The sequence below is a fragment of the Nothoprocta perdicaria genome, unplaced genomic scaffold (genome assembly GCF_003342845.1).
Source record: "Nothoprocta perdicaria isolate Ctin4 unplaced genomic scaffold, notPer1 scaffold_75, whole genome shotgun sequence".
Lineage (NCBI taxonomy): Eukaryota > Metazoa > Chordata > Aves > Tinamiformes > Tinamidae > Nothoprocta > Nothoprocta perdicaria.
Genome location: NW_020456032.1, coordinates 1,074,536 through 1,097,632, shown reverse-complemented (window position 1 = coordinate 1,097,632; position 23,097 = coordinate 1,074,536). Strand labels below are relative to the sequence as shown.

At 44.9% G+C, this 23,097-nt stretch overlaps 2 protein-coding genes and 1 long non-coding RNA gene across 5 annotated transcripts; 1 reads left to right on the top strand and 2 right to left on the bottom strand.

Moving 5' to 3' along the window:
- The first annotated feature begins 6 nt into the window (after window positions 1-6).
- HEXDC (hexosaminidase D) lies at window positions 7-7,633 on the top strand. Of its 2 annotated transcripts, XM_026051357.1 has the most exons (11): window positions 7-49; window positions 124-211; window positions 294-458; window positions 1,658-1,841; window positions 2,330-2,401; window positions 3,575-3,770; window positions 4,425-4,507; window positions 5,314-5,392; window positions 5,465-5,566; window positions 5,962-6,051; window positions 6,877-7,633. In XM_026051357.1, exons 2-11 carry the CDS (start codon window positions 206-208, stop codon window positions 7,043-7,045), a joined length of 1,146 nt encoding a protein of 381 aa, XP_025907142.1. In that variant the 5' UTR covers window positions 7-49; window positions 124-205; the 3' UTR covers window positions 7,046-7,633. The 2 variants fall into 2 exon arrangements, with proteins under 2 accessions (XP_025907142.1, XP_025907143.1); XM_026051358.1 differs by lacking the exon at window positions 7-49 and having other exon boundaries at window positions 191-211; window positions 294-407.
- A 2,314-nt stretch (window positions 7,634-9,947) lies between these two features.
- LOC112957645 (cytochrome b-245 chaperone 1) lies at window positions 9,948-18,179 on the bottom strand. Of its 2 annotated transcripts, none has more exons than XM_026051359.1 (7): window positions 17,990-18,179; window positions 17,312-17,441; window positions 16,053-16,094; window positions 14,660-14,733; window positions 14,106-14,202; window positions 12,392-12,536; window positions 9,948-11,276 (listed from the first exon to the last, which is right to left on the bottom strand). In XM_026051359.1, exons 2-7 carry the CDS (start codon window positions 17,400-17,402, stop codon window positions 11,147-11,149), a joined length of 579 nt encoding a protein of 192 aa, XP_025907144.1. In that variant the 5' UTR covers window positions 17,403-17,441; window positions 17,990-18,179; the 3' UTR covers window positions 9,948-11,146. The 2 variants fall into 2 exon arrangements, with proteins under 2 accessions (XP_025907144.1, XP_025907145.1); XM_026051360.1 differs by having other exon boundaries at window positions 17,312-17,436; window positions 17,990-18,019.
- A 2,954-nt stretch (window positions 18,180-21,133) lies between these two features.
- On the bottom strand, window positions 21,134-22,496 carry LOC112957700. The gene is made up of 2 exons (XR_003251256.1): window positions 22,146-22,496; window positions 21,134-21,177 (listed from the first exon to the last, which is right to left on the bottom strand). It is a non-coding gene; the product is annotated as an uncharacterized LOC112957700 (long non-coding RNA).
- Window positions 22,497-23,097: the final 601 nt, after the last annotated feature.

The window sequence follows — 23,097 nt, the reverse complement described above, 5'->3', positions numbered from 1 at the left end:
TTCCGTACGCGGGGCCGCTGGAGCGGCTGCGGGCGCCGCACGCCTACAGGTAGCGCGGCCGCGAGCGGGCCCCGGGGCGGCCAGCGCCGCCCGCCCCGCTCACGGCGCCGCCTGTGCCCGCAGCGCGGAGGAGCTCGCGGCGCTGCTGCGGCTGGCCAGGGCGCAGGGCCTCGAGGCGGTGCCGCTCGTGCAGAGCTTCGGGCACATGGAGGTGAGCGCGGGCCGGGGCCGGGGCCGGGCGGCGCCTCCGTTCCCGCGGTGCCCGCCGCGCCACGCGCCGCTCTGCCCTGCAGTTCGTGCTCAAGCACCGGGAGTTCTCGCACCTGCGCGAGGTCAGCGCCTTCCCCAACGCCCTCAACCCGCACCGCGAGGAGTCCCGCCGCCTGCTCGCCGCCATGATCGACCAGGTCGTGGCGCTGCACGAGGAGCTGCGCTGGCTCCACATCGGCTGCGACGAGGTGGGGCCGGCCCGGGGCCCCCCTGTGTCCCCGGCGGGGTCCCCCTGTGTCCCCGGCGGGGTCCCCCTGTGTCCCGGGGCCCCCCTGTGTCCCCAGCGGGGCCCCCCTGTGTCCCCAGCGGGGCCCCCCTGTGTCCCGGGGCCCCCCTGTGTCCCCAGCGGGACCCGGGACGGCTTCGCGTCGAGTTTCGGGACAGGAAACATCAGCCAGGGTGGAAAATCTTTCCAAGGCTTCACGATTCCGTCACTGTAGGATGTCACTCTTCCTGATCTGTTCTTAGCCCCGGGTATTAGAGGCAGTTGCTTAAAGCCAGCTCGACATTTGATTTTATGTCAAATGAGGGTTTAAACTGAGATATTAGTTGGAAACATTCTGCAAGAGTCACGTGAGTTTTCATATAGGACGTTGGATTATTGCTCTGGATAAGTTTTAAAAGCAAACTCCTAAAGTGGGGAGTGTGTTTTGTCCGTTATAGTAGTCTCAAGTTTTCTCTTTTCTCAGGGTTTCCTAAAACTCTTTCTAAAGCTTCCTGGATTTCCTAAAGCTCTGGGATGTGGAGCCAGAAATGCCTTGTGATTACCCTGGCAGTATTGGCATTAGTTCAGCGCTAATGATGCTAATGACGTGGTTAGATAGGGACCTGCCAGCTTTTATAAAGCAAGATATTGCCTACATAGAATAAACATGTTTTAGGTAAAATGTGTTCTGAAACAACAGAGTTTAAATGCAGATCCGTCTTAGCAGGCCCAAATCCTCTATCTGCCTAGGAATAAATACTTCTGCTCAGTTCTGCTTCCTAAGTTAGGTGTAGATTCATGTACAAAATTGCTGCCATGATCCAGAACCCTTAATTGATGTAAATCAGGACCTCTTGAATGCCAGAATTCTGGAACCAAGTAAAAATTGGTGAGAGCAGCTCCCTCAAGGGCAAACTTTCCAAAGATGCATCCAGGATGCCTCAATTTTTCTTTAGATATTTTTGTTCCTGTAGGAACATTTCCTTACTTGACATGGTCAGTCTCCCACCACTGACAGAGATGTTTGCAAGGCATCAACCTCAAGAGATGGTGTGAGATAATTCACACAGTAGGTCACATCTGTGCGATAGCTATTCCGTTATAATCGTATGATTCCTTGCCCCGTGTCAGACTTGGTCTCCCTCATTCCTGGATGAGAAGTCAGGATTATTGGTATTTTAGGTCTACTACCTTGGTGAAGGAGAGGAGTCAAAGCAGTGGCTGCAGCACCAGGAGAACACGCCAGAGAAGCTGTGCTTGTCGCACATAAAAGCAGTCGCAAGTTATGTGGCCTCGTCCTACCCGACTGTGACGCCTATTGTGTGGGATGACATGCTGAGAGGAATTAGTGAGGAAGTGCTGTCAGGTACGTGGGCAGTGATGGGGTGACTGGTGGCAGTTTTTTAGCATTCAGAAAAGTTTACACAAACATTTGAAAAAGACTTGTTGGCAGCTGAAAATAATGAAGAAACAACTATAGGACAGGTGAGATACGGCCCATCAGACTAGAAAGCAGAGACACACGTTTAGTGCTTGTGTGTATAAATTGTAGTTCTGAACTCCTTGGAGTCAAAGGACTGAGAAAGGGATGGGCTTGAGATGAAGGGGTTTTCTGATGAATTGACCCTGTTGGTCCCCATGGTTGGGGTTTCAAGGTGTAAAAGGACTTGGCCCCAGCACATGAACTGAATCTTCATCTTGGCCAGGCTGAAAGGACACATGAAACTTCAAATGGAGAAGAGGTCTAGTGACAAACCATATGTAGTTTTATTTATGTGTTACTGCACCGTTAATATTTATATAGTTCTTACCTTTAAATGGCCTTTTTACCCGACTTAATACTGTTCCTTCCAGAGTCTGGGGTCCCACAGCTTGTGGAGCCAATGATATGGGACTATGCAGCAGACCTAGACGTGGAGAGCAAAGGTTTGTAGTTCTCAGCAAAGCCTTGATACCAATAGAACAAAATAGCCAAAACAAAGTAGTAGTATTAAAACATACTGTAGCTTGACATCTTGTCTAACTGCATGTAGTTTTACTATGTGAATGTTTTTGTGTTTATATATGAGGAATTTTTATTGTATGCTGCTCATTTTTGGGGAAGAAGAGGGTTACAGAATTGCTGAAGGGAGAACAAGAGGTTTTCAGAAGCACTGTGGGGTTGGTTTTTTTTTTTTTGTTTGTTTTTTTTTTGTTTTTTTTGTTTGGGTTATAAATTTTTTTTTCTCCTTATCTCACGTTAAAATCGGTACTGGAATCAGTACCACTGGGCAGGAAGGTCTGCACTGAACAATTCTTAACAATTCTTCAAAAGAAGCTTCAATGCTTCATACATCTACAAAATTCAAAACTAAAAACTCCCAATCAAAGATGGATCAGCCATCCAATGTATGCAAATATTTACTTGTTGAAACATGTCAGATGTTGCGTGTTCTCATTACACACCCACTTCTCGTAGCATTGCAACAATTTAATCATTCAAGGGAAATAGAATGTCATACCAAGGCATGTGAAATCAGGAAGTCAGTAAAAACACTGAAAGAGGCTTCCAAGGAGGATGTCAACTCTCTGTCCTTGGAGATGCTCCAATTCAGCAAGGCCCAGTGCACCCTGCCGTAATTGGACCTGCTCTCACTAGATGACCTGTGGAGCTTATCTCCAACCTTTGTGGTTCCATGGTTAACTAAGTCTAATCACTCTCTACTTCCTGGAGAAGAAAAAGAACTAGATATATTTTACAGTAGAGGAGAAAGTGGTAGACAGACTCAGTCCAGAGGTATTTTCCAAGAAATAAACCCTTCAAGTCTAATTATGTGAGACAGCAAATAAAGATACAACTCCCTTTGAAATACTTGAAGAGAGTCTAAGTTCTATAGAGAAGTGAGGGTTACCTGTCTCTCTTAAAGCAAATAATACGTATGACATAGGTGTAATATCAGTAAAAATGAGCCAGCTGCTCCCATCCTAAGAAGCCTCATGGCTCCCTATCCAACAGAAGAGTTCCAAGCTCAGAATTCCTTTACCTGGAGCATTACAGTCTAGGCTGAAAATGCAGAAAGAATAAATGTGCTGTAAACTTTCTTTTGTGTCTTATTTCAGTGCTTCTCATAGAGAAGTATCGTAGATGTGGCTTCTCCAAGGTGTGGTTTGCCAGTGCCTTCAAAGGAGCTACAGGAGTGAATCAGTCTCTGACTTTTATAGGACATCATTTAAAAAACCATCTTCAGTGGCTGAAGGTGGTAAGTAACACCCCTGCTGACGTGATCCAAGGTATTGCACTGACTGGCTGGCAAAGGTAAGAAACTTTTTTTTTCCTTTTTTTAATGTATATTTCCAAGAATTGCATGAAAGCAATCTTATGTTCAAAAAACAACAAAAAAATAACCCCTCCAAAACAGGTGCTAGGAAGCAGGAAATCCTCATGAGAACTTTTGCAATCCTGCAGTCGCTATTGGTGGAGTATAAATGGAGTATAAATTCCTGAATTCCATTCAACCCCTGCTGCAGCATTAATCAGCAGGCTCCAACAATAGTGAAACGGCTTTGAAGACTTGACTGCACTTTGTGCCACCATGGACTACTTTTAGATGCTGCTACTACTTTAATCCACAAGAGTTGTGTGTAGGGAGAAGTGTATCAAAGTAAGAATGGAATAAAAGGTTTTCACACATCAGTCAAGTAGTCTGAAGAAGACCGAAGACCTGGATTCCCATTTCTCACTGCAGTTTAGCTCGAGTTGGTCATTTTTTGCTATTTGTTGTCATTAGAACAGGAATGTTGAGTTTCAAGAAGGCAGTTTCTCTCTTCTAAGAGAGAAACTTCTCTCTTCTAAGAGAGAAACTGATGTTTCTAAAACGCTCTGATTTAGTGATTGAAGTATTAATGCTTCCTAGTGTGCTAAGGTGTTTTAATGGCAAAATGTCTAATTCATTAATGCTTTCCTGTTTAGGTACGATCACTTCTCTGTTTTGTGTGAGCTCTTCCCTGTGGGCATTCCATCATTGGCTGTTTGCCTGCAGGCACTAAAGAACGGTACCTATGGACAGTTTTATTCTCTCTAAGCTAAAGCCTTGGCAAAAGAATGACGTGGCCTTGCCCCAAGGTCAGCACAGGCTTGTTGTGAAATTGTTCAACTGATCGTGGCCTGAATTGCAAACAATAAATTGTGCGCCTGGCGTGACGCAGATGGTGGCAGCTGCCGAATTTGCAGTAGGGCAGGGGTAAAGCCCTGCAGCCTGTGTATTTAAAAATAGCCCTATTATATACGTTGTTATAATGTCTTAACCCACCGTTGGTACAATCTGCCCTGTACTTGGGAAGCTGACTTGGCACATTGACAGTACATAACTGAGACTGGTTATAATTGGACCCTGCTTACTTGGAGAAGTTGTCATTTTAACTCAGTTTCTAAAATCTGATAGCGGAGGCAAATATACTATCTGGTAAATGCTTCCAGTAGTGTGTGTGTATAGATAGATAGACACAGAATTTCTTTTCAAAAAAAGATTTATTTTTCAACAATACACAAAACCCTAAGTACTCAGAACAGAAAGCTACTATCTAGACAGTGCTTTAGCTAGCCCAAGTAATCTCTGAATGATGCTTAAGATGCCATCCCCAACTAAGCCCTATGTCCTTCCCCCACCATTCCCCATCCGAGCATTCCTCCCCATACAATCCCCACCAATTCCATTGTCTGTTTCCATTTTTACTTTCTAAAAATCTTCATCCAGGGAGAAGAACTAGGCCAATACTGAGTACTCTAAGCAAAATGCACATAAAGAGTATTTTTTTTTGCATTAGGCTCCTTCTATATCCTCCCACTGTCTTCTGCCCAGGTGGTTATTCCGAAAAGGTTAAAGAAAATGTGGAAAAGCTCCTGGGAATGTCTAATCTGGAAGTTGATACTTTCATGAGGTAAAATGCCAGCTATTCAAATGCTTTTTATTATGTGCTACGTTCAACAACTAATGGATTTTGTTTGGGCAGCACAAGTTCGGGGACCTTTCCGGGGAGCAACATCCTCGCACTTGTGACACAAATTAGTTTCTACCTCAGATCATCAGTGGATGAACTTCTCGAAAGGAACAGGTAATAAGCTTTATGTTGATTCTCTTGCTGTTTACCAGAGTGCGGGAGTTATATTTTCCAGAAATGAGGATATACATTCAAATAAATCCAGCAAAGTGCTTAGTCACTGAACCATGAAGCTCCCCATTTCAAGTATGACATCCCTAAATACTGACGTCTCAGCAGAACTTAGTATTTAGGTGTAAATTCAGCATATTATTTAAGCAAAATTCCTAAACTCCATGTGCTATCTTATTTCAAGAATTAAGTCCATTGGTGAACTAAGTCTTACTGTTACTGTGAGCAAAAATGCAAGTTTACTTATTCCTTAAGAATTACTTGTATCGGTGAAGTCGAGCTTTATCACCTTCCTGCTGTTCCAAAAATGTTCATACTGACGTGACATCTGTTTCCAGGTATGTCACAGGCTGGTTCAGTCCTTACCACCGAAAGAGGAAAATTGTTCATCCTATCATAATGCACCACTTTCAGCCAGATGCAATAAGGTACTGCCACTTATTTTGCATTATGGGGGAAATAAAGTTTATCATAAGTTAGGTATTCAAGTACACACAGTTTTGAGTTTTTGCCTCTTTACAGAGTTAATATTTCAGCAGCTCCACTAGGAAAAAAATATGAAGTTATACAGTTTAGACGAACATTATGTTCAATCTTTGTTGTACACTCTTTATCTGAATTCCATTGAACAAATTCATAGAATACAAGTACAAAATTGCTGTATGGAAAGCTTTCCCCTGCATGTAGTTACTCCTATATAGAAAGTTATTAGCCTCAGTGTAAGAAGACACTCTGGGCTAAGTTCTAAGCAGGACTTATAATAATGCTCAGATCCCTTTCTCCTACTCCTAGTCGCTACATGTGCTCTTCAAAACTTGTCCTAGAGATAATGGTGATTAATGCGAAGTGGCTAGTCTATGTTCTGCTGCACAGACCCTGCAGATAAATTAGGATTTAATTTAAAATTCCTAGCAAGACCCACAGCAAGTTTCCATTGACCTTTAAAGAAGAAGTATATAGTATTTTGGATTCGTATTTTTGCACTTCAAAACCACATTTAAAAAAGTGGTAAGATTAATGATACCCAGAAACACAACAGTAGTCCAAAGCATCAACTTTCTGACAGCAGCAGAGGGCTGAGTCCTTTAAGAGAGAATAATAGAGGCATCTTTTCCTACAAAGCCGTTTTGAAGGAGTGTCCTCCCTTCCAAGAAGTGCCCCATAGCTGGTGTTTGCAGTTCCTGGCCAGCCCGCTCGGTGCCTCCTGCGCTGGGGCACCCTCTGCTCATTTCTTCCTTCTGATTTTTGCTCAGTCTTCTATCCAAGTGGAACGCTGTGGTGCAGGATCTCCAAGCAGCCATGGAGCAAGTTTTCCACAAGTGCACTATAGATGAGTGGATGGAGGAAAATGTCCACCCCAGCCTACAAAAGCTACAACAACTGGTAGATGATTTAGATGAGGCAATAAAAGCTCAAGAGTAGGAGTGTTCTAACTGCAGCCTGTCTTACTCTGTTGGGATCTGAGCTAGTGGGAATCTGCAGCTAATCCATATTTGTCATTTGAAGAATTTAAGCAACAACTGTCATTAAATGAAGATGATCTGAAAGCAGAAGAGAATGTTAACGTAATAGGCTTCAAATCCAATTTTTACTTCCTCTAACACTGAGTCTTAAGTCACCTGCCCTGTAAATAATCCAGATTGCTCCCCTATGTAATAGCAATACCAACAGTTGATACCAATAGTTAAGATAACTTTAAGGAAAAACTGCCTTCACACACTGCTTATATTATTTTACTAAACTTAAGCCAAGCATAGTTTCACGCCCACAGAAAAGCACCCTCCAACAGACTTAAGGCTGACTTAGCTATGCAAAATCTGACGGGAGCTGCAGCTTCTTCCATCTTTGAAGCAAATCTAAAGTCTACTGAATTTCAAGGAAAAAAAAATGCTAAGTTTCATTCTGTTTTCATGTTGAACACTTAATGATCTATAGCAATACCATTCAGACAATCACTGCAAGGGTAAGTAAGTCTTGTCTGTTTTATTTCTTGCTTTCCTGAAAGTCTATTTAAGAAGTATTCCTAGGGACACTTTTTAAAATAATCTCTTTTAACATGTTTTTTCAGTACTACTCAAAGTACAAGAAGTACAGAATAAGACCAATCTTTAACTGCTGTTATATGAAAAAAGTTAACTCCCTGTGCAGATTTGTAATTTAAAAAAATTGATTACTGTGTCTATTTTCAAGTCACATACCTTGGGAGTAAATAGTTCACACAACTTGAAATAAGCAAGTTCTCAGTTTACTTTACCATAATAAATCCTTTGTTATTCAAAATACAGTACCTTTTTGAAACGTGTCCTTATTTTGCATGTGGCTTATCAGCTTAAAGTAGGAAAAAATGCTTTAAGGATATTTACTATAAAAAAATATATATAAAGATTGCTAAAATTCTACTTGTGATAAAAATAGAAAAGTAATTTCTAAACATTTTTCAGAAGTATTTTTCTTCTGAGCAGTCCACTACAGTGTCAGAACTAGCGCTCATCATTCAGTATACAGGTCAGCTTGAGTTTCGGCATCTCTGTAGCTTCATAACTACAGCATAAAAGTCCAATCTCAGCTATAGGGTTTAAATACTTTGGTTTACCTTGAGATTTATACAGTTGATGCTAGTTACTGAAACATTTCATTTTGGGAAGCAACAGAACCTTGTATTATGGCTTAGATTGTGCAACTTTCTCCTCTTATACAATATTCAGCCTAACCTTTTTTCAGTATGAGAACTAAAACCATAATTGCATCCAACTGCATACACGTAGGTAACTTCAAACATGCACAGAAGTTTAAGAAGTTGATTGAACGTTGCCAAATGATACTCATGATACACTTGTAAAGACCATGATGGAAGATGTGTGGGGAGGCAGGGATGGATTTATTTTTAAGGTCGGTTTTAAAGGTTTTCAAGTCATATTCATATTTCAAGTCATATAAAAAACTACAGCTGTCCAGACTCAGGTTACTAGATAGCCCAAGATATAAATAACTAAGCAAAATTTTGCTAAAAATACCTAATTTCTTAGCCAAAACTAGTCTTTTACAAGCCACTCTACATCAGGTGCCCCAGAGGCTACATTTCCTGGGCATTTTAATATGCTAGGACTAACAGAAGTGGGAAAAGAGTCACTGCTCAAAAAATACCTTCAGCAAAACAATAAAAAGTGACAAGAAAAAATAAGCTGAAAGATGCTGAACAGAAAGAGGTAAGAACAGAATATAAGTGCTCTTCTAAACACAGATCCTTCAGCCTGCACCAGATCATGGACTAGCCTGCACACATGGCCGCTGCCAAGGGGGAACTGTGACCTGCAAGTTCATTTTTCACACACAAGGTTACTGTAAAACACTAGAATGTGGATACAGCTTCCCACTACAGGAGATAACAGCAGGTTTTGAAGACAGGAAGCTCAAAGCCTGCATGAGGAGAAACCACCCAGTTGTGATGCACCTGCGTGCACAGCATCCCAGTGCATCCCAGTGCCCAGTTGCACCGAGTTCCTCCCCACCCTCTGGGTCGCTATCAGCGCACGTGGAGGTCCCAGGAGAGCGGTGCTTCCCGCTGCAGAGCGGGACCAGGATCACTCCAGAGCTCCCTGGGGCCCCTTCGTGGGAGCTGCTCCACAGAGCTCCGCTTCTCTCTTGAACCGACTCTAATTTTTATGGCAACAGAGCCCCCAAGTGCGAAGTGGAAGCAGTACCAGAGAGCGCTGCACCAGCTCCTCTAACTGCAAGGCTGCTTCAAATTATTTTCGTACACAGTGCATTCCCACATGCAGCACTCACTACCCGTTACCAGCAGAAAATTTGCTATGTCTTGACAGGGTGAGAGGCACTGAGACAGGCACCTTTGGGGAGCTGATCCCATCCTTGAACATCAATTCACTTATTCTATAGAAAGCATTTCAGACTAGGTTGCATCTTACCACAGGTCACCTCACTTTCTCATGATTATGAATCTTATTTACATTTCTGTTTTAGTCTTTTTACGATGGCATTTCATATATCAGAAGTATGTACATTACTAACAGATCAAAAACATACAACTAGTTGGATGCACAAAAAAAACTCATCAGAAAGAGGGGAGGATGGAACAATTTAGGGTCAGGTCAAAAGAAAGGACTTATTTAATGGGAAAACCACAACAGTTTGTATCTTCCATGTGCTATTAGCTCATATGGAAATACAGAAGCAGACAGGTAGAGCCAAAACCCAGAGCAAGTTGTTTTATCTGTGTTTTATTGATTTATGGTCAAATCTTTGGTCTCAGAACATCTAAGTACCATGAATATCCATACTGTGTCCTTCCTCTACATATCCTTGCTACTAAGAAGAAAGCATCTGCTTGATATCCTGGATAAAGGAATGATAAAAGTTTTAGTTTAGTCTAGACAAAACATACTAACCGAGGTAGTTTTACTTAAAAAGTATTTGTCTTGGAAAAATTGTATTATTTTTAATTGTTTGTAAAACCATAGGGTGGAATGGAGGATGCTACACACATCCAGAGTAACGCCTGGGCACAAGTCTGACACTGGAACTATCCCAGCTATCTTAACAAATATGAAGTTGCTGTTTAGCACTTCAGTATCATCTAAAGCAGGAAATACTAAACACATTTAAGGCTGCCATGTTGTTGGACATGAATATTTTCCCTACCTAAAACCAACAGTTTTGCTTTTCCCCACCCCTCTTTCTAAGCAGACTGTTAACATGGCAAATGGTCAAGTGCAGAATAAGGCTGTTCCATTTCGGGGTAGCCCGTGCCCCGAAGCTGAGCAGAACAGGATTGAAATTGAACATTTCAATTCTGCTGCTCAGTGATGCAAAGGTTCATTTATCACTTACGGATCCTTGGAAGTCCGGGAGAAATAAAGACCACCCAATGGACTGACCAACCTGATAGTGAAATTTGCAGACAGTCACTTTCAAACTTTGATTTCCAAAGTCTCTAATGGCAAGTCAATAGTAAAGAATATCACAAAAGTGCCATTATTTTGCATCACCTTATATTAAATCACTTAAAACCAAGTTAGCCCTATATTCATTAATCTATATTATTTCAAAGAAAAAAAAAGAGCATTGCAAGTTACAAATTCAGCTCTGCTACATTTCATATACTGTACCTGCAGAAGTTTGCAATAAGTGAAAGTTTCTACGTGCATATCCACCTTATTGATGGGAAAGCAATAAGCAACATCAAACCAGTCAGAAATCAGTGCTGAGCAGTTTCTCCTCCAAGATGAGCCCAGCTCAGAGGGCAGCACTGTCCACATCCAGGTGCCAAGTCAAAGCAGCAAATAAAGCAGAGTTGACTTTGGACTCTACAAAGGCCACGTTTGGAGTGGAGGGGACGCGTGGAAGTTCGAGGCAGTTCAACACGAAGAGCAGCCTCCACACAGATTCTTCCTGATGTAAATACGTATGTAGAGAAAATGCACAAGATAAGGGATTTTTCTTCTGAAGACGAGCATATGTTTTCTATGTTTGAAGGCCTCTGCTTTCTTCAGTCGACAATGACTGTTAATAATTATCCACTGGTTCATCAGCATCACTGGCTTCCGTTTCACTGCTCTGAGAGAGATCGTGTTGGCTCTCTGCTCTGTCCAGCTCCAGAAAACTGGTGATGAGTTTGGCAATTGCTTCCACATCACTGTGGGAAGGAACAAACAATGTAAGAGTTGGCAGCCTCTTGCTGACAGGACAAGAACATGCAAACTATGCACCTTGTTTGAAGGGCCAAGGCACTTGGCAAAGGTTGGTCTAGCCAAACAATTACATTTGTATCAGAACAAGATGGAATCCTTTTCTAAGGCTCCATGTGCAAAGTTCTTTGTGTGACCTGCTGTTTTTATCATCAGTACTTAAAAAAAAATCTCCATTAACTGATAGCATTTGCAAAACTGAATGGAATTGGCCCTCTCTGCGTGGCACAGCTGAGTGGGTGAAGCCACCTAGGAACACGGTTCCTACAGCTCCAACCCCAACGCAGCCAGAGCTGCAATGGCTGGGAATTTCAGTGCAGAGAAATAAGCTCTGATCAGCTCTCCTGGCTGAAGACTCAAGTGACAGCAGTCCCTTCCCCCTACAGCTTGTCACAATCTTCCCTTCTGGAGCACATGCTCCCTTTAGAGCTGCTCACAGGAACACACCGCAGTACTTCAGGGAAAACCTCCTCGGACACATGGATATTCTATTAAAGCTCTTCAGTAGCAGATCTTTGGCTAACAGCTCCCTTCGTCTGCAGCCACTTAGTTTGCAGCCTGCTGGTGTGGAAGTTTCCATCAGGGAGGTGTTGAGCAAGAGCAGTCATCTGGTTCACCAGCGCATCTCTAGTGCCCCGGGCGGGCACCCTGCACGTTCTCAGCATATTGTCACTTCATGTTTTCACTTTTTTACGCAGACTATCTACAACTCAGACTAGTTTTAAAATCTGGCCTCTTAAAAATCTTTAAAATGCACCTCAAAGTCAGTAATATAAATAGCAAAAATAAGAACCATTGCAACTGATTTAGAGTAAATGCTGCTTTAACGGAGTCTTAGATCTCTAAATATCAGTCTCCTGATGAAGACTGGGTTAGGCAAAAACACAGTGCATGAGAGGCACTCATGAGAGATTAAAAAAATAACATGGATAACACAAGGAGTTTTATCAGTAAGAGGAGAAATGGAGCTGATTCTCCTAATAGTTCCCATTACTGACTCACATGTGATTGTTATCTCCTACCCTATGTATTACAACTAAAAAGCAGAAAGTCCCCACAGCACCTCCTGCAGCCCAGCACCGCACTCTGCGTCAGCGGGTGTGAAAATCCAGTGATGAATCGAAGCACAACCAGGTAGCCCTTCCCAAAGTAACGCACCGGCTCCTCTTCCACGTTCACATCTCGCACTTCGTGCAGCAGAGCCACAACTGGGAAGAGAGAGGAAGCAGGGAATTCAATCTTAGTGTTACGGGGAGTCCTCAGCACTGTCACTGCTAGTGCAGCCCGCCCGAGCAAACAGGTTCTGCTGCCTCACACAAACTGGGGACCAAGTTTGTATTTCCCACCTATTTTAATTAGTTTTAACTGTTTATCTGTACTAATAGGCAAGCGGATGTTTAGACTGGACAAGTATTGAAAATTTTCACTTCATATTGGAACATGTGTTGAGCTCCACATTCCCACATCAACTGTCTTCAAAACAAACCTTGAATGTCTCAGGAAGCCACGTGCTCAGCTCCAACGTACAAACACAGCACACAAACAAACAAACCCACTCTAGTGCTGGGTTGATTTAGACTGTCAAGCAGAGCAAAACTGCCGACACCGAAGAGGATCCTCCTGCATTTTGCAATGGAGCTCCTGAATCCCTGACCTCGAGCAACTCACGTCATACCGTGTTCAACTGTGCCCCTCCATCTGAAAGCTCAAGAGAAACGAGAGCACATTAAGCTGGGCCTACCAACTGTGCCATTTTAAATGGACATTAGCATTTAATGTGCTTTATTTGTGAACAGTCGACAGGGCTCATTTTTTAAACCTTACATTAAGCATTCTACTGATGCACTTTTTTTCTGAAGCACGAGAAAATGATATTATATCAATGCTTAAAACAGAACTAAAGCTAAAACTACCTTGGAGATGAACAAACCCGATGGATTAATAAAGAGCACAACACAGAAGGCAAAACAGCAACCTGAGACACACTTGGTGTAAATGGAACTGTAAATGTGCAAGTTGTGTAAGAATCCACTGTGGTACGTGTTTTAGAGATGGGCTTATTGCAAGCAGCTTGCAGTTCTGGGAATATTGGGGAATATACCCTCTTCTCCAGCATAAGGAAACCTTGACCCAGTTTCCCTGCTTTTGATTTCTGATGTAAAAGGTCATGAAAAAGAGCCCTGTGTAGCAAGGTGGACAATCCACTCTCGTACTTTTCAGGACTTGTTCAGTGTCAAAAACCAGAGTATACCTCTCCACAACAGCAACAACCAGGCCACGAAAAAGATAGTTTGGGTTTTCATTTCCCTCCTTCACCTAAGCTTTTCTAGAACTTGAGACAGCAACAACTGCACTGTGTTAAGGGGTAGGACTCATTCAGGACCTGAGCTTTTGGTTCAGGTTCCCTCACTGAGAGGGTCTCTGACAGGCTGGAGAAGGGGGCAGACAGGAATCTGGTGACGTTCAAAGGAAATGCAGGTGGGGAGGCTTCAACCAGGGGCTTCCAGCTGGGCTCACCAGCCAGAAAGCAGCTCTGCAGAAAGGGCCCCGGGGGCCAAGCTGAACACGAATCACTCAGCAGCCTGAACTGACCAGACACTTGGGCCATGAGAGGCAAATGATGCCCAAGCTGCTGCTTGGGAGGAGTGAAGTAGGTGAAAATGGATGTGAAATTGGAGTGCAGAGCTCCCAAACAGCTTAGCAAAGGGGCACATGAGCAAGCCTTTCTTCTGCCTCCCCAGCACACAGGGTTGCTATTGCATGCACTGCTTTCCCACCTTGTTCATGGCCTCCTCTTGAGAGGGTCAGTATTTTTTTGTAAAGACTGAATGTTTTTAGGCAGATGGTTCCCTTGTTCTTATCAAATATAGCTTCCTGTAAAAGTGAAAAAAAAAACTCAAGTCTTTTTTAAGCACCATCAATTGCATGCTTCAAAAGGCAAAAGAAAAAAAGTCAGTAACACATGACAATAACCTTGATAATACAAAACAATCAACTAATTTGATCAGAGACATTCTTCTCCTGTTACTACAGTGTGAAAGTTGTTGACTTCAACAGAGGCTTTACCATTTATTCCTTAGACACAAGTTAAAGTTTGTTTCATCCTTCATGCAATTAAAAAGGCCTGGAATGAGACCTGAACCCTAACCTTCCCCCAAGCAACCCCTGCGAGATGCCAGTTTTGTACTGCACGGGACTGGCTTACACGAGGTCTAAAAGAACCCGGGGGCAGACGGGAGAACAGGAGGTCTCAGGGTGGAGTCCTTACTGTAACCACCACTGAGGTCAACAAGACGAGAAGCCTGCACGGTTCCCGAGCTGAGCCTCTTACCTCCCACTGCTCCAGGTTCTGCACTGCCACAAAGAGGCACCCGGTCATGTAGAAGAGCTTCCAGGCCAAGCTGTCTGCAAAGGCAAGAGTTGAGTTTTGAGGGAGTTCTCTCTTTTTTGACATTCAAGCGGTTATTTTCAAAGGCTACACACACCCACTGAAGGCAACAACAGGAAAAAAAAGGTTTCTCTGATGCAACATTTTTGTCTTTTATTGTAATTCAAGCTATTTTCCTGTGTTTTTACGAGGAAAATACTTATGTTTCAGATTTCATATACACTGGGCTCCAAACCACACGCAATTATAAGCATGCTTATTGCTTGTGATATTAAAACACTGTTACACATCCTTGTTTTCTTCCCTAAAAAGCAGAGGCATCTTAAAAGGCACCTGCAAAACATTTCCTCAACCTGCCACCAACCACAAAAAGATTTGTGCTGCAGGGGACAAGGGTGAGAGACAATGAGACAATGGAGAGCAAGTCACCAAAACAAACACATTTCTAAAAAAAAAAAAAAAAAAAAAAAAAAAAAGCAGCATTTGGCCCCCTTGACAAACAAACATTGATACTTTACATCCTGGATATGTTTACATGGGACAGTCTCTCTTAACCAATAGTACAGGAGACTGGAGAGAGTAATTTGCTTACTCAGTCTTCTAGTAAAAACAGGGCAGAACAATGCTCAGCATTGAGACGTCTTTGCAACAACGTCCTCAAAAGCAACAACAAAACACTTGCTGATCCAGCCCTTGTCTCAAGTATCTTTTGCTGGGCTCTGCTCTTAAAATAAAAAGATATTGCTTAAAATGATAGCATAATCTCACATGATGCCAAGCTTTCGGATTTGAGGCACAGGAAAGCTCCAAGATGGTCTGCAGAACAACCCCATGCCCTGAGCTCCTCTGTCAGGATGGCTGTCAGTCGGTGCAAGCCCCTCACTTTGGGGAAGGGGGGACATTATCAGCCACCTGTTCTTCAGAGGTGTTTTCCTGAGTGATTTTTTGCCAGTTTAACATTTTCAGAGAAGCAGAGCAATTTCACCAAAGGCAAAGCAATTGCTTAATTACGGTGACAGCCCTAGGTCTTCCCAGGACAGCCATGAGGATCCGCTAACGACACTTATTAAAACACAGCGAAAGTGCAAAATGCCACAGGATGGAAGATCGACCCAAAAAATACTCTTGCAAATGGAAAGGGAAGCTGAGTAAGGACTGGGGAATTAAAGCTTGGTAAGTGTTATCCAGACCATAATTGTCACTGAATTCAAGTACTTGGGCCGCAGGGTGTGACAGGCACTTTTATACAGGTGATGTAATGGTCAGAAAGGAGTCAGCCCCACAAAGATACCCCAGCAAAAACCAAGCAATTCTTCAGAAAGTGATAGGCCATTACCTGCACTATAATAAGCAGCAGCCAAACCTATAGAGGCTATTCCTAGAATAAAAGAAGAAAAAATTAGCATGAAAATTGGCAATTCCAACCACCCAAAATTCCTTCATGAAACACATGGGAATATTTACAAGTTACTTTGGGAGGAGAGAAGAAACAAATTTGCTTCCAACTTTGATAATTCTGACTTCAGGGAAAAATGGCTGCCTGTCTCTTTCATACAGTAGGAAACCTCCCATTCTGATGGAGAAAGAAAAAAAAAGGAGAAAAAGAAAGAAATAGAAGAGTACAAGGGTGGAGGTCGGAAATAAAAGGCAGTGACAGAACCAGGAACAAAGTGTGGAGTAAGTCCCACTCCCTCCCGGGTAACAGTTATGCCATCCTCCCCCTCAAGCTTCAACCTCAAGGGTGATAACAGGGACTACACCAAGACTATTCTTCCTCAAATTGCTCTGTGGAACTGAAAGGAAATTTGTGCAATAAAACTGCATCAGAAGCTGCCAAGGGCTTTCAGTGCAGCTCAGGAGGAGGCCCTGGAAGGGGGCCTGGTGCCCCAGGGTGACCTCTCCATCTCCGACACTTTGATAAGACCATGTCACCATCACCAACAGCACTGATAACGCTACAATGCTACTGTAACATCATCTACTCCACTGAAAAGCAGAATATGCAGTATTCTTCCTACTTGCTCACTCAGGATGGTCCTGATACCACTCCAGTTCTCTCATCTACCCAGGCAGTACAGTGAAAAACCACACACCTTTGAGAACAGGTCTGTCTGGCTTCCTATTTCACATCAACACTGGGCCCTTAAAAGCTTCTTGTCACAGATCCATCTCCAGCGCTGCTCAGGGCAGGGGCTCAGGGGCTTTCTAAATTTTTAAATTTCTGAAAACCTAGAGGGTTTCCATACCAGCGTGCCCCTTGGGCACTGCACACATTCACGGGGCTATATGACATAACGGTCTTCAGCATCTTTAAAGGGTCCCACAGACCCCTCAACCTATGAAGATCTACAGATCAGACTGAAAAGTTATCAGTCCTAGAGCTGAAATGACCACACTGAGGAGGAGAGTTCAGGCCCAGAGGCTCTGATCAAGTTATGATGAGCCCCCTTCCTCCAGGGAACCTGCTTCTCTGCATCAGACATGATGCACATGCAGGATGAACAAGCGCCCTCTTGTTAGGGGCTCTTTCAGGCTTCATTCTGGGACCAATTCCCTTAAAACCAGCAATAAATTGAGGAATAATCACAGTCTTACCAACAAAGAGAGACCAAGATCTGATGCCAGGTGACCTCTTCAGGTGGAGGAGGAGGCTTGTGCGGTTTTCAACCAACATGTACATCTTCATACGGCGCTCCCCACAGCCCAGACTCAAAATCTGCCTGGACTAAGAAAAAGAAAATAAGAGAAGAACATACTTAAAGTTATTGCTGACTCCAGTTCTCTCCATTCCTAACTTTTGTCATGACTTAATCAAATCTTAATACAGGCTTCAAAACTGTCCAGCATAGGTGTCCTTCTTACAGGAAAGTTTAAAATAAAACACACAGGCCAAGCCACACCAAGTGATAGGTTTATGGTCTGCTCTGCCCCCAGGATCCTTACGCAGGTACCCTCTGCTACAGACTGCACCCAGCCCAGCCCCTGCTCCAGCAGGGACACCCAGTCCCATCCAGGTGGGCTGGGGAGATCTGCAGAGCAGGAGCCTCCGCAGCCGCCCTGGGCAGCCTGGGCCAGGGCTCGGGCACCCTCACACCAAAGAAGCTCTTCCCCACATGGAGATGGAGCTGCCTGGGGTTCAACTTGTCCCCACTGCCCTGGCACTGACCACCACTGAGAAGAGCTTGGCCCCTTCCTCCCTACATTCTCCCTTCAGGTATTTGTACATATTGACCAGATCCCATCTGGACCTTCTCTTCTCCAGGCTAAACAGACCTCGCACACTTTCCTCACAAGACAGATGCTCCACTTCCTTCATCATCTTGTTTTTCCACTTCTCTTGCTGATCTAGATGCTACATGACGCTCCGGAAGCCCTACACGCAGCTCCAGAATTTTTTCTTTTTCCATTTAACAGGTTTATCCCCAAGGTAATGTGAATCAAGAACAGACACAGCTCTGCCCTCGGGGCTCCTCAGCAGCACAAGGCGGAGGGGCCTGAGGATCAGGGCCGCGTGGGGGGACGGGGCCCCTCGGCAGCGACACCGGCCCCAGGAGCCCTTGGCCGGGCAGGAGCCCACGGGCACCGCTGCCAGCTTCCCTACGGACCCTGCAGCTCCTGTCACACGGACTTCCACAGGCACCTGCCAGGCCTGGGTAAACAAACAGAGCAGCAGCAGCTTCCCAGCGCACCCAGGGCAGGCCGCGCCGCCCGCGGAGGCGCCCGCTCCCCCGGCACGAGGTAGGGCGGCAGGGAAGGCGGCTCGGGGCTCTACGGGCAGCACCAGCAACCCGGGACGCTGCGCCCGGGGCAGAGGCGCCCGGGCGAGCACGGGGCGTCCCTTCGCGCCGGGGGCCGCTGCCGACCGGACCGGGCACGGGCCGCCCGTGCGGCGGCTCCGGCACCGCCCCTGGGCCCGGAGGGGCTCGAGACGCCCGGGGAAAGGGCGCAGAGCCGCCCCCGGCCCAGCGGAGCCGCCAGCGGAGCCGCCCCCGGCCCAGCGGAGCCGCCCCTCCGCCCCCGCGGCGCTACCTGCCCGCGCGGAGCCGCTTTGAATGGGCGGCCGGGCCGGGCAGCGCCTCTTCCGGGACCGCCGCCGCGCCGCGTCATCAGGGCGCGCCGCTAGGCGGGGGCGGCGGGCGCCAGCGGCCATTTCAGTGAGGGCAGGGGAGGGCCTGGCTGGTGTTTCCCTGTAGCCGCTCCGGGAGCCCGCGGGGCAGCCTCACCCAAGATGGCGGCTGTCCCGCGCGCCCCCCCCCCCCCCCGGCCGAGCGTCGATGGCGTGTGGGGTCATGTGGCNGGCCTGGCTGGTGTTTCCCTGTAGCCGCTCCGGGCCCCCCCGGAGTAGCCTCATTCAAGATGGCAGCCACCGGGCTGGGGGTCCTTCTGCCCTGGCCGAGCGTCGATGGCGTGTGGGGTCATGTGGCTTTAACGCTGCGGAAAGGGGCTGGAGAGCCCGTGCGGTGGCACAGGAGGGAGCCCGAGTGCTGCGGGGATAGGAGGGATGCGTGGGTGCCACTGGGCTCGTGTCCCCAAGAGCAACGTGACCACTGAGGCCTGGTGCGGCAGCAGGGCCGGGTGAGACCGTTGTGGGTTTGATGTTAATGTCACTGATGCCGTGACTCGGGGAATTGCTTATCACTCAAAGGCTTGGAATGGGCTCGGGAATCTCTTGTAGGGGAAGGAGAGTTTCTGGTACTGAATGGACTTTACTACTGGGGACAGTGACCACGTGTTAACAAATCCTACGTATTTCTCCAAGTTCAGTTAAACTCCCGAGAAAACAATTTCCGTTGAATTCATTGGGGTGTCTGCTTATGTAGCATTAGAGATAAAATGTAGAAGTGCAGATGCTTGTTGAATTCCCTTTATGTAAACCAAATAATTTTTTTTTTCCCTCCGAGACCCCAGATACTCAGGAGCGTGGGGCCCTTTGCAGGGCTGGAGGCTGCACAGCTGTGGCTGAACATCACTGTTGCTCTGCACTACCCGTTGAGGTTGTGTTAGCAGCCCAGTGTGACACATTTGAAGGTAGAGAGAGGTTCAGACCCCACGTTATGGAATTAACTGATGAACTGCAGAAAATACGAAGGGACCTGGAGTGGCCACGGTGCTGCCTGAAGGGCTATGAGGGGGGAGATGTTCGTGAGTCACGAGGCACCAGCTGCTGGGCAAGGCTGAGAAAATAGGAAGCAGGAACCTTGTTTTGTACTCAAATAAGCAGCTGACTTTCTGAGAAGGAATTAGTTTTCCTATGACCTTTGGTCAGTCAGGTTACTCTCATATTATATATATGTAAACAGTTTCTCTGGGAATCACATGCTTGAACTTCTTAGAATGACACAAGACAGAAAACGTTTCTTGCATCTAGAGCAGTAGTGAAACATAAGGCACTTTCCAGTGACCTCTGCTCAATACACAGCACATAAGAACAAAGCAACCCCCATTTGTCTGCTATGTTACTGTAAGCCAAGACTATTAACAACTATGAGCAGCTTCAGTTCTGCAAAGGCCACCACATGATACCCCATATGACTATAAATATGAAGTTAGAAATTATTTTCTGCAATAATCCCTGATTTTACTACATTACCTTGAAATAGATAACTCGTGTTATCCCTCACAATGCAAAGGGCAAGAAGAAACGTATTCTAAAAGTTTGAATGTGATCTTAAAGAACATCACAAATTCCAAAACAGCACAGAAACAAAAGGTATTTCTCAGAAGAAACATATAGGAAAAAAATCACTTGCTTATTTGTAAATTTCCCAATAATTAAAAAAAAAATATTGCAAGGCAATTAATTCAGCAGAACTAAAAGTTGTTAAGATGACTGGGTGACATTTCCAGTATGTCTCATTTTAAACAATAGGAAGGAATCACCAAAAAACGTGCTGTGACAGGGCGGAGGTGCCTTTAGGGTCCAGGTGTAAATGAGACCATCCCAGGGAGCTGTGAACAGCAGCCCACTGATCTCCCAGGGGACACTCTTTATAAAGCCTCTATAAAAGCCTCTACTCCTTGAATGGAGTTTGTTTTCTAGTGTGTTCCTAGGACTTACTGGTCAATTCTGACAGCATGGCCCATCACTGACTTGAGGAATTCAAAGCTTATAATCTTTGCAGGCTGAGACAAAATCTTTAAAGCTTTTTCAAATGGGTTACAGATTTTTTTTTTTCCATAGAGAAAGACTTAGTTTTCTATTTCATTCGTGATATGAACACTTTAGGTACAAGTATAGATGTTAAACAGAACAGTAGGGGTCATTAAGAAGGAGGAAAGGGAAAAAAAAAAAAAAAAGGCAAGACAACACTCTTAAGTGCTATAAATAGTGAATTTCTCCAGAAGCAGCTTTGCAATCCAGCACAGGTACCTACTGTTACTTCCCCCGGCGCAGATAAGATTGGATAAGACTGTTCCTGGCTTGTTAGGTGCTGTGGTGATTGCAACTGATAACAGAAGCTCTGTGGAAAAGTGTCATAAAGAGATAATGGTAAGTGGAAATTACACCTGGCAATCAAAAATTACTACTAATTATCTAATGATTACACAGGGAAAAATTTACTGCAGGCATTGCAAACATTCATTCCTTGCTTGCCTTACAGTCTATACAAGTTTTTTGCTCTTTTTGTTCTATTGAAATCTTAAATTGAAATTAATTCAGTGCATGCATTCCTAAACCAGAGGAGCAGATCAGTGCACTTAAGATATTTTCATATGGTTGAGTGTTCTGTACATGTTTCAGGCTTTACGTAGTTATATGTTTTGTACTGTGACTAATAAAAAGAGGAAAAATATTTTAAAATGTGCAGAGAGATAAAGCTTCCTTATTTTTCTCCATACATGGTGAAAGATGACTGTATCAGGTTTGGGTAATACATGTTACAAGTAAGCACAGTCACCTGAGGGTGAAGCAGGAGGCTGCCACGCTTTAAAGTGCCAACATCAACACTTTAATTTCAAACTTGTATTTTTGCCACCCCTATAAGCAACAACACAACAATGGCCTTTCTGCAAATATGAAGTAATTTGCAAGACTAAGGGAGCTTTTTAGCCTGAAAATACTCACCCAAAGGAACCGAAAGCACTGAATGCTTTCTCTCCCAAAGGAACTGAAAGCAGCCTAGTGCTGCATTCTAGTATTTTTATAAGTTTGTAGGAAACTCACAGTCTTAGGTTGTGTGGAGATTGCTTTAGAGTGACTGCATTGCCTTAAAAAAACATGTATTAATATACTAAGTGTGAATATGAAAGCGTTTTGAGTGAAGAAAGCAGAAGCACAAGGAATTGTGGCTACAACTATTGCAGTTTTTGCCTCAAGCGAGAATTAGAAATATTTTTTTCAGGGCATGTGTACGAGAGTATCACCATATATCTATATGAAAAACATGTATATGAAGAACAGTTTGCATTTCTTTCGTTTTGAGGATACCTGTGTGAAGGGTTCCCGTATCCTTGGCCTCAAGGGTGACTTCCCGCTATGGTCTGGGCACGTAAGACAAGCACGGTTATCTGCACCGTGTGCCGTGCCCTTATCCTGAGCGACACGACTGTAATGACACTGATAAACCCAACAGGCGTTTGCTGCTCCGGATTGCGTTGCCTGTCCCGGACAGTCGTGGCAAGCGGAGCGTTTGGCTGCCGTTACAACCGTCAGCAGCCGGGACTGCGTGTAGCTCTTGTACCGCGGTGTCCTTTATGTCCAAGGAGTATGTTTGCCTGCGGATTAAAGCGTTTAGACATAACCTGTAAAAGGGAGACATTTACCCGGTGCACTTGATAAAACAAAGTGGCATATTAAACTGGAAATGGCATGTGGGGTGTTCTTTTTCCTTAAAAAAAGCCATTTTGTAGTTGAGAAACTTCTCTGCAAAGTTGCTCAGGTGCTTCTTTGCAGCTCTTAGGGTGGAGAGTTAAGAGGGGGAGCAAAATGCAAAGCTTTGTGCTTCAGTAACTGTGTTTGGAGAGATGAGCGTTTGCACGTGAACACCTGAACGATGCTCTGGAGGCTGAGGGGTTTCAAAGTGCAGTTAATGATAGACGAACTCCTCGATGCCCGCGTGGTAACAGCCTCAGTGATGTTTGCTTTTCGTTACACAGCACATTAGCAAGATAAAAGAGCTGCTCCGATTTGGGTGTTCACTACCTCCAAAACCGTTATTGTAGGGGGAAAAAAAGAGGAAAAAATATCAGCAGAAAGAAAAGTGAGGTGTAGCTGTGCAGGAGTATAAAATAAAACAACAAAACGAAAGGAAATGCGGAAGATAAACTAACAAAGCGAAAGGCGGACAATGAAGTGACCAAGCGACGGGAACGGCGGACGCCGCCGGTGCCCCCGTGACGCGGCGGCCACGTGCGCGCGCCGCCGGGCTGCGCGCCGCGCT

Bases quoted from the DNA above. Each gene is read 5' to 3' on its own strand.
- LOC112957645 (XM_026051359.1), bottom strand. From the start codon at position 17,402: ATGAAGATGTACATGTTGGTTGAAAACCGCACAAGCCTCCTCCTCCAC. The intron at 14,734-16,052 runs GTAATGGCCTAT...TTGCCTTTGCAG, and splicing joins TGCTGCTTATTATAGTGCAG to ACAGCTTGGCCTGGAAGCTC. The intron at 12,537-14,105 runs GTGGGAAAGCAG...CTCTCTTCCCAG, and splicing joins AAGAGGAGGCCATGAACAAG to TTGTGGCTCTGCTGCACGAA.
- HEXDC (XM_026051357.1), top strand. The intron at 4,508-5,313 runs GTACCTATGGAC...TCTTCTGCCCAG, and splicing joins CCTGCAGGCACTAAAGAACG to GTGGTTATTCCGAAAAGGTT. The intron at 5,393-5,464 runs GTAAAATGCCAG...TTGTTTGGGCAG, and splicing joins GAAGTTGATACTTTCATGAG to CACAAGTTCGGGGACCTTTC.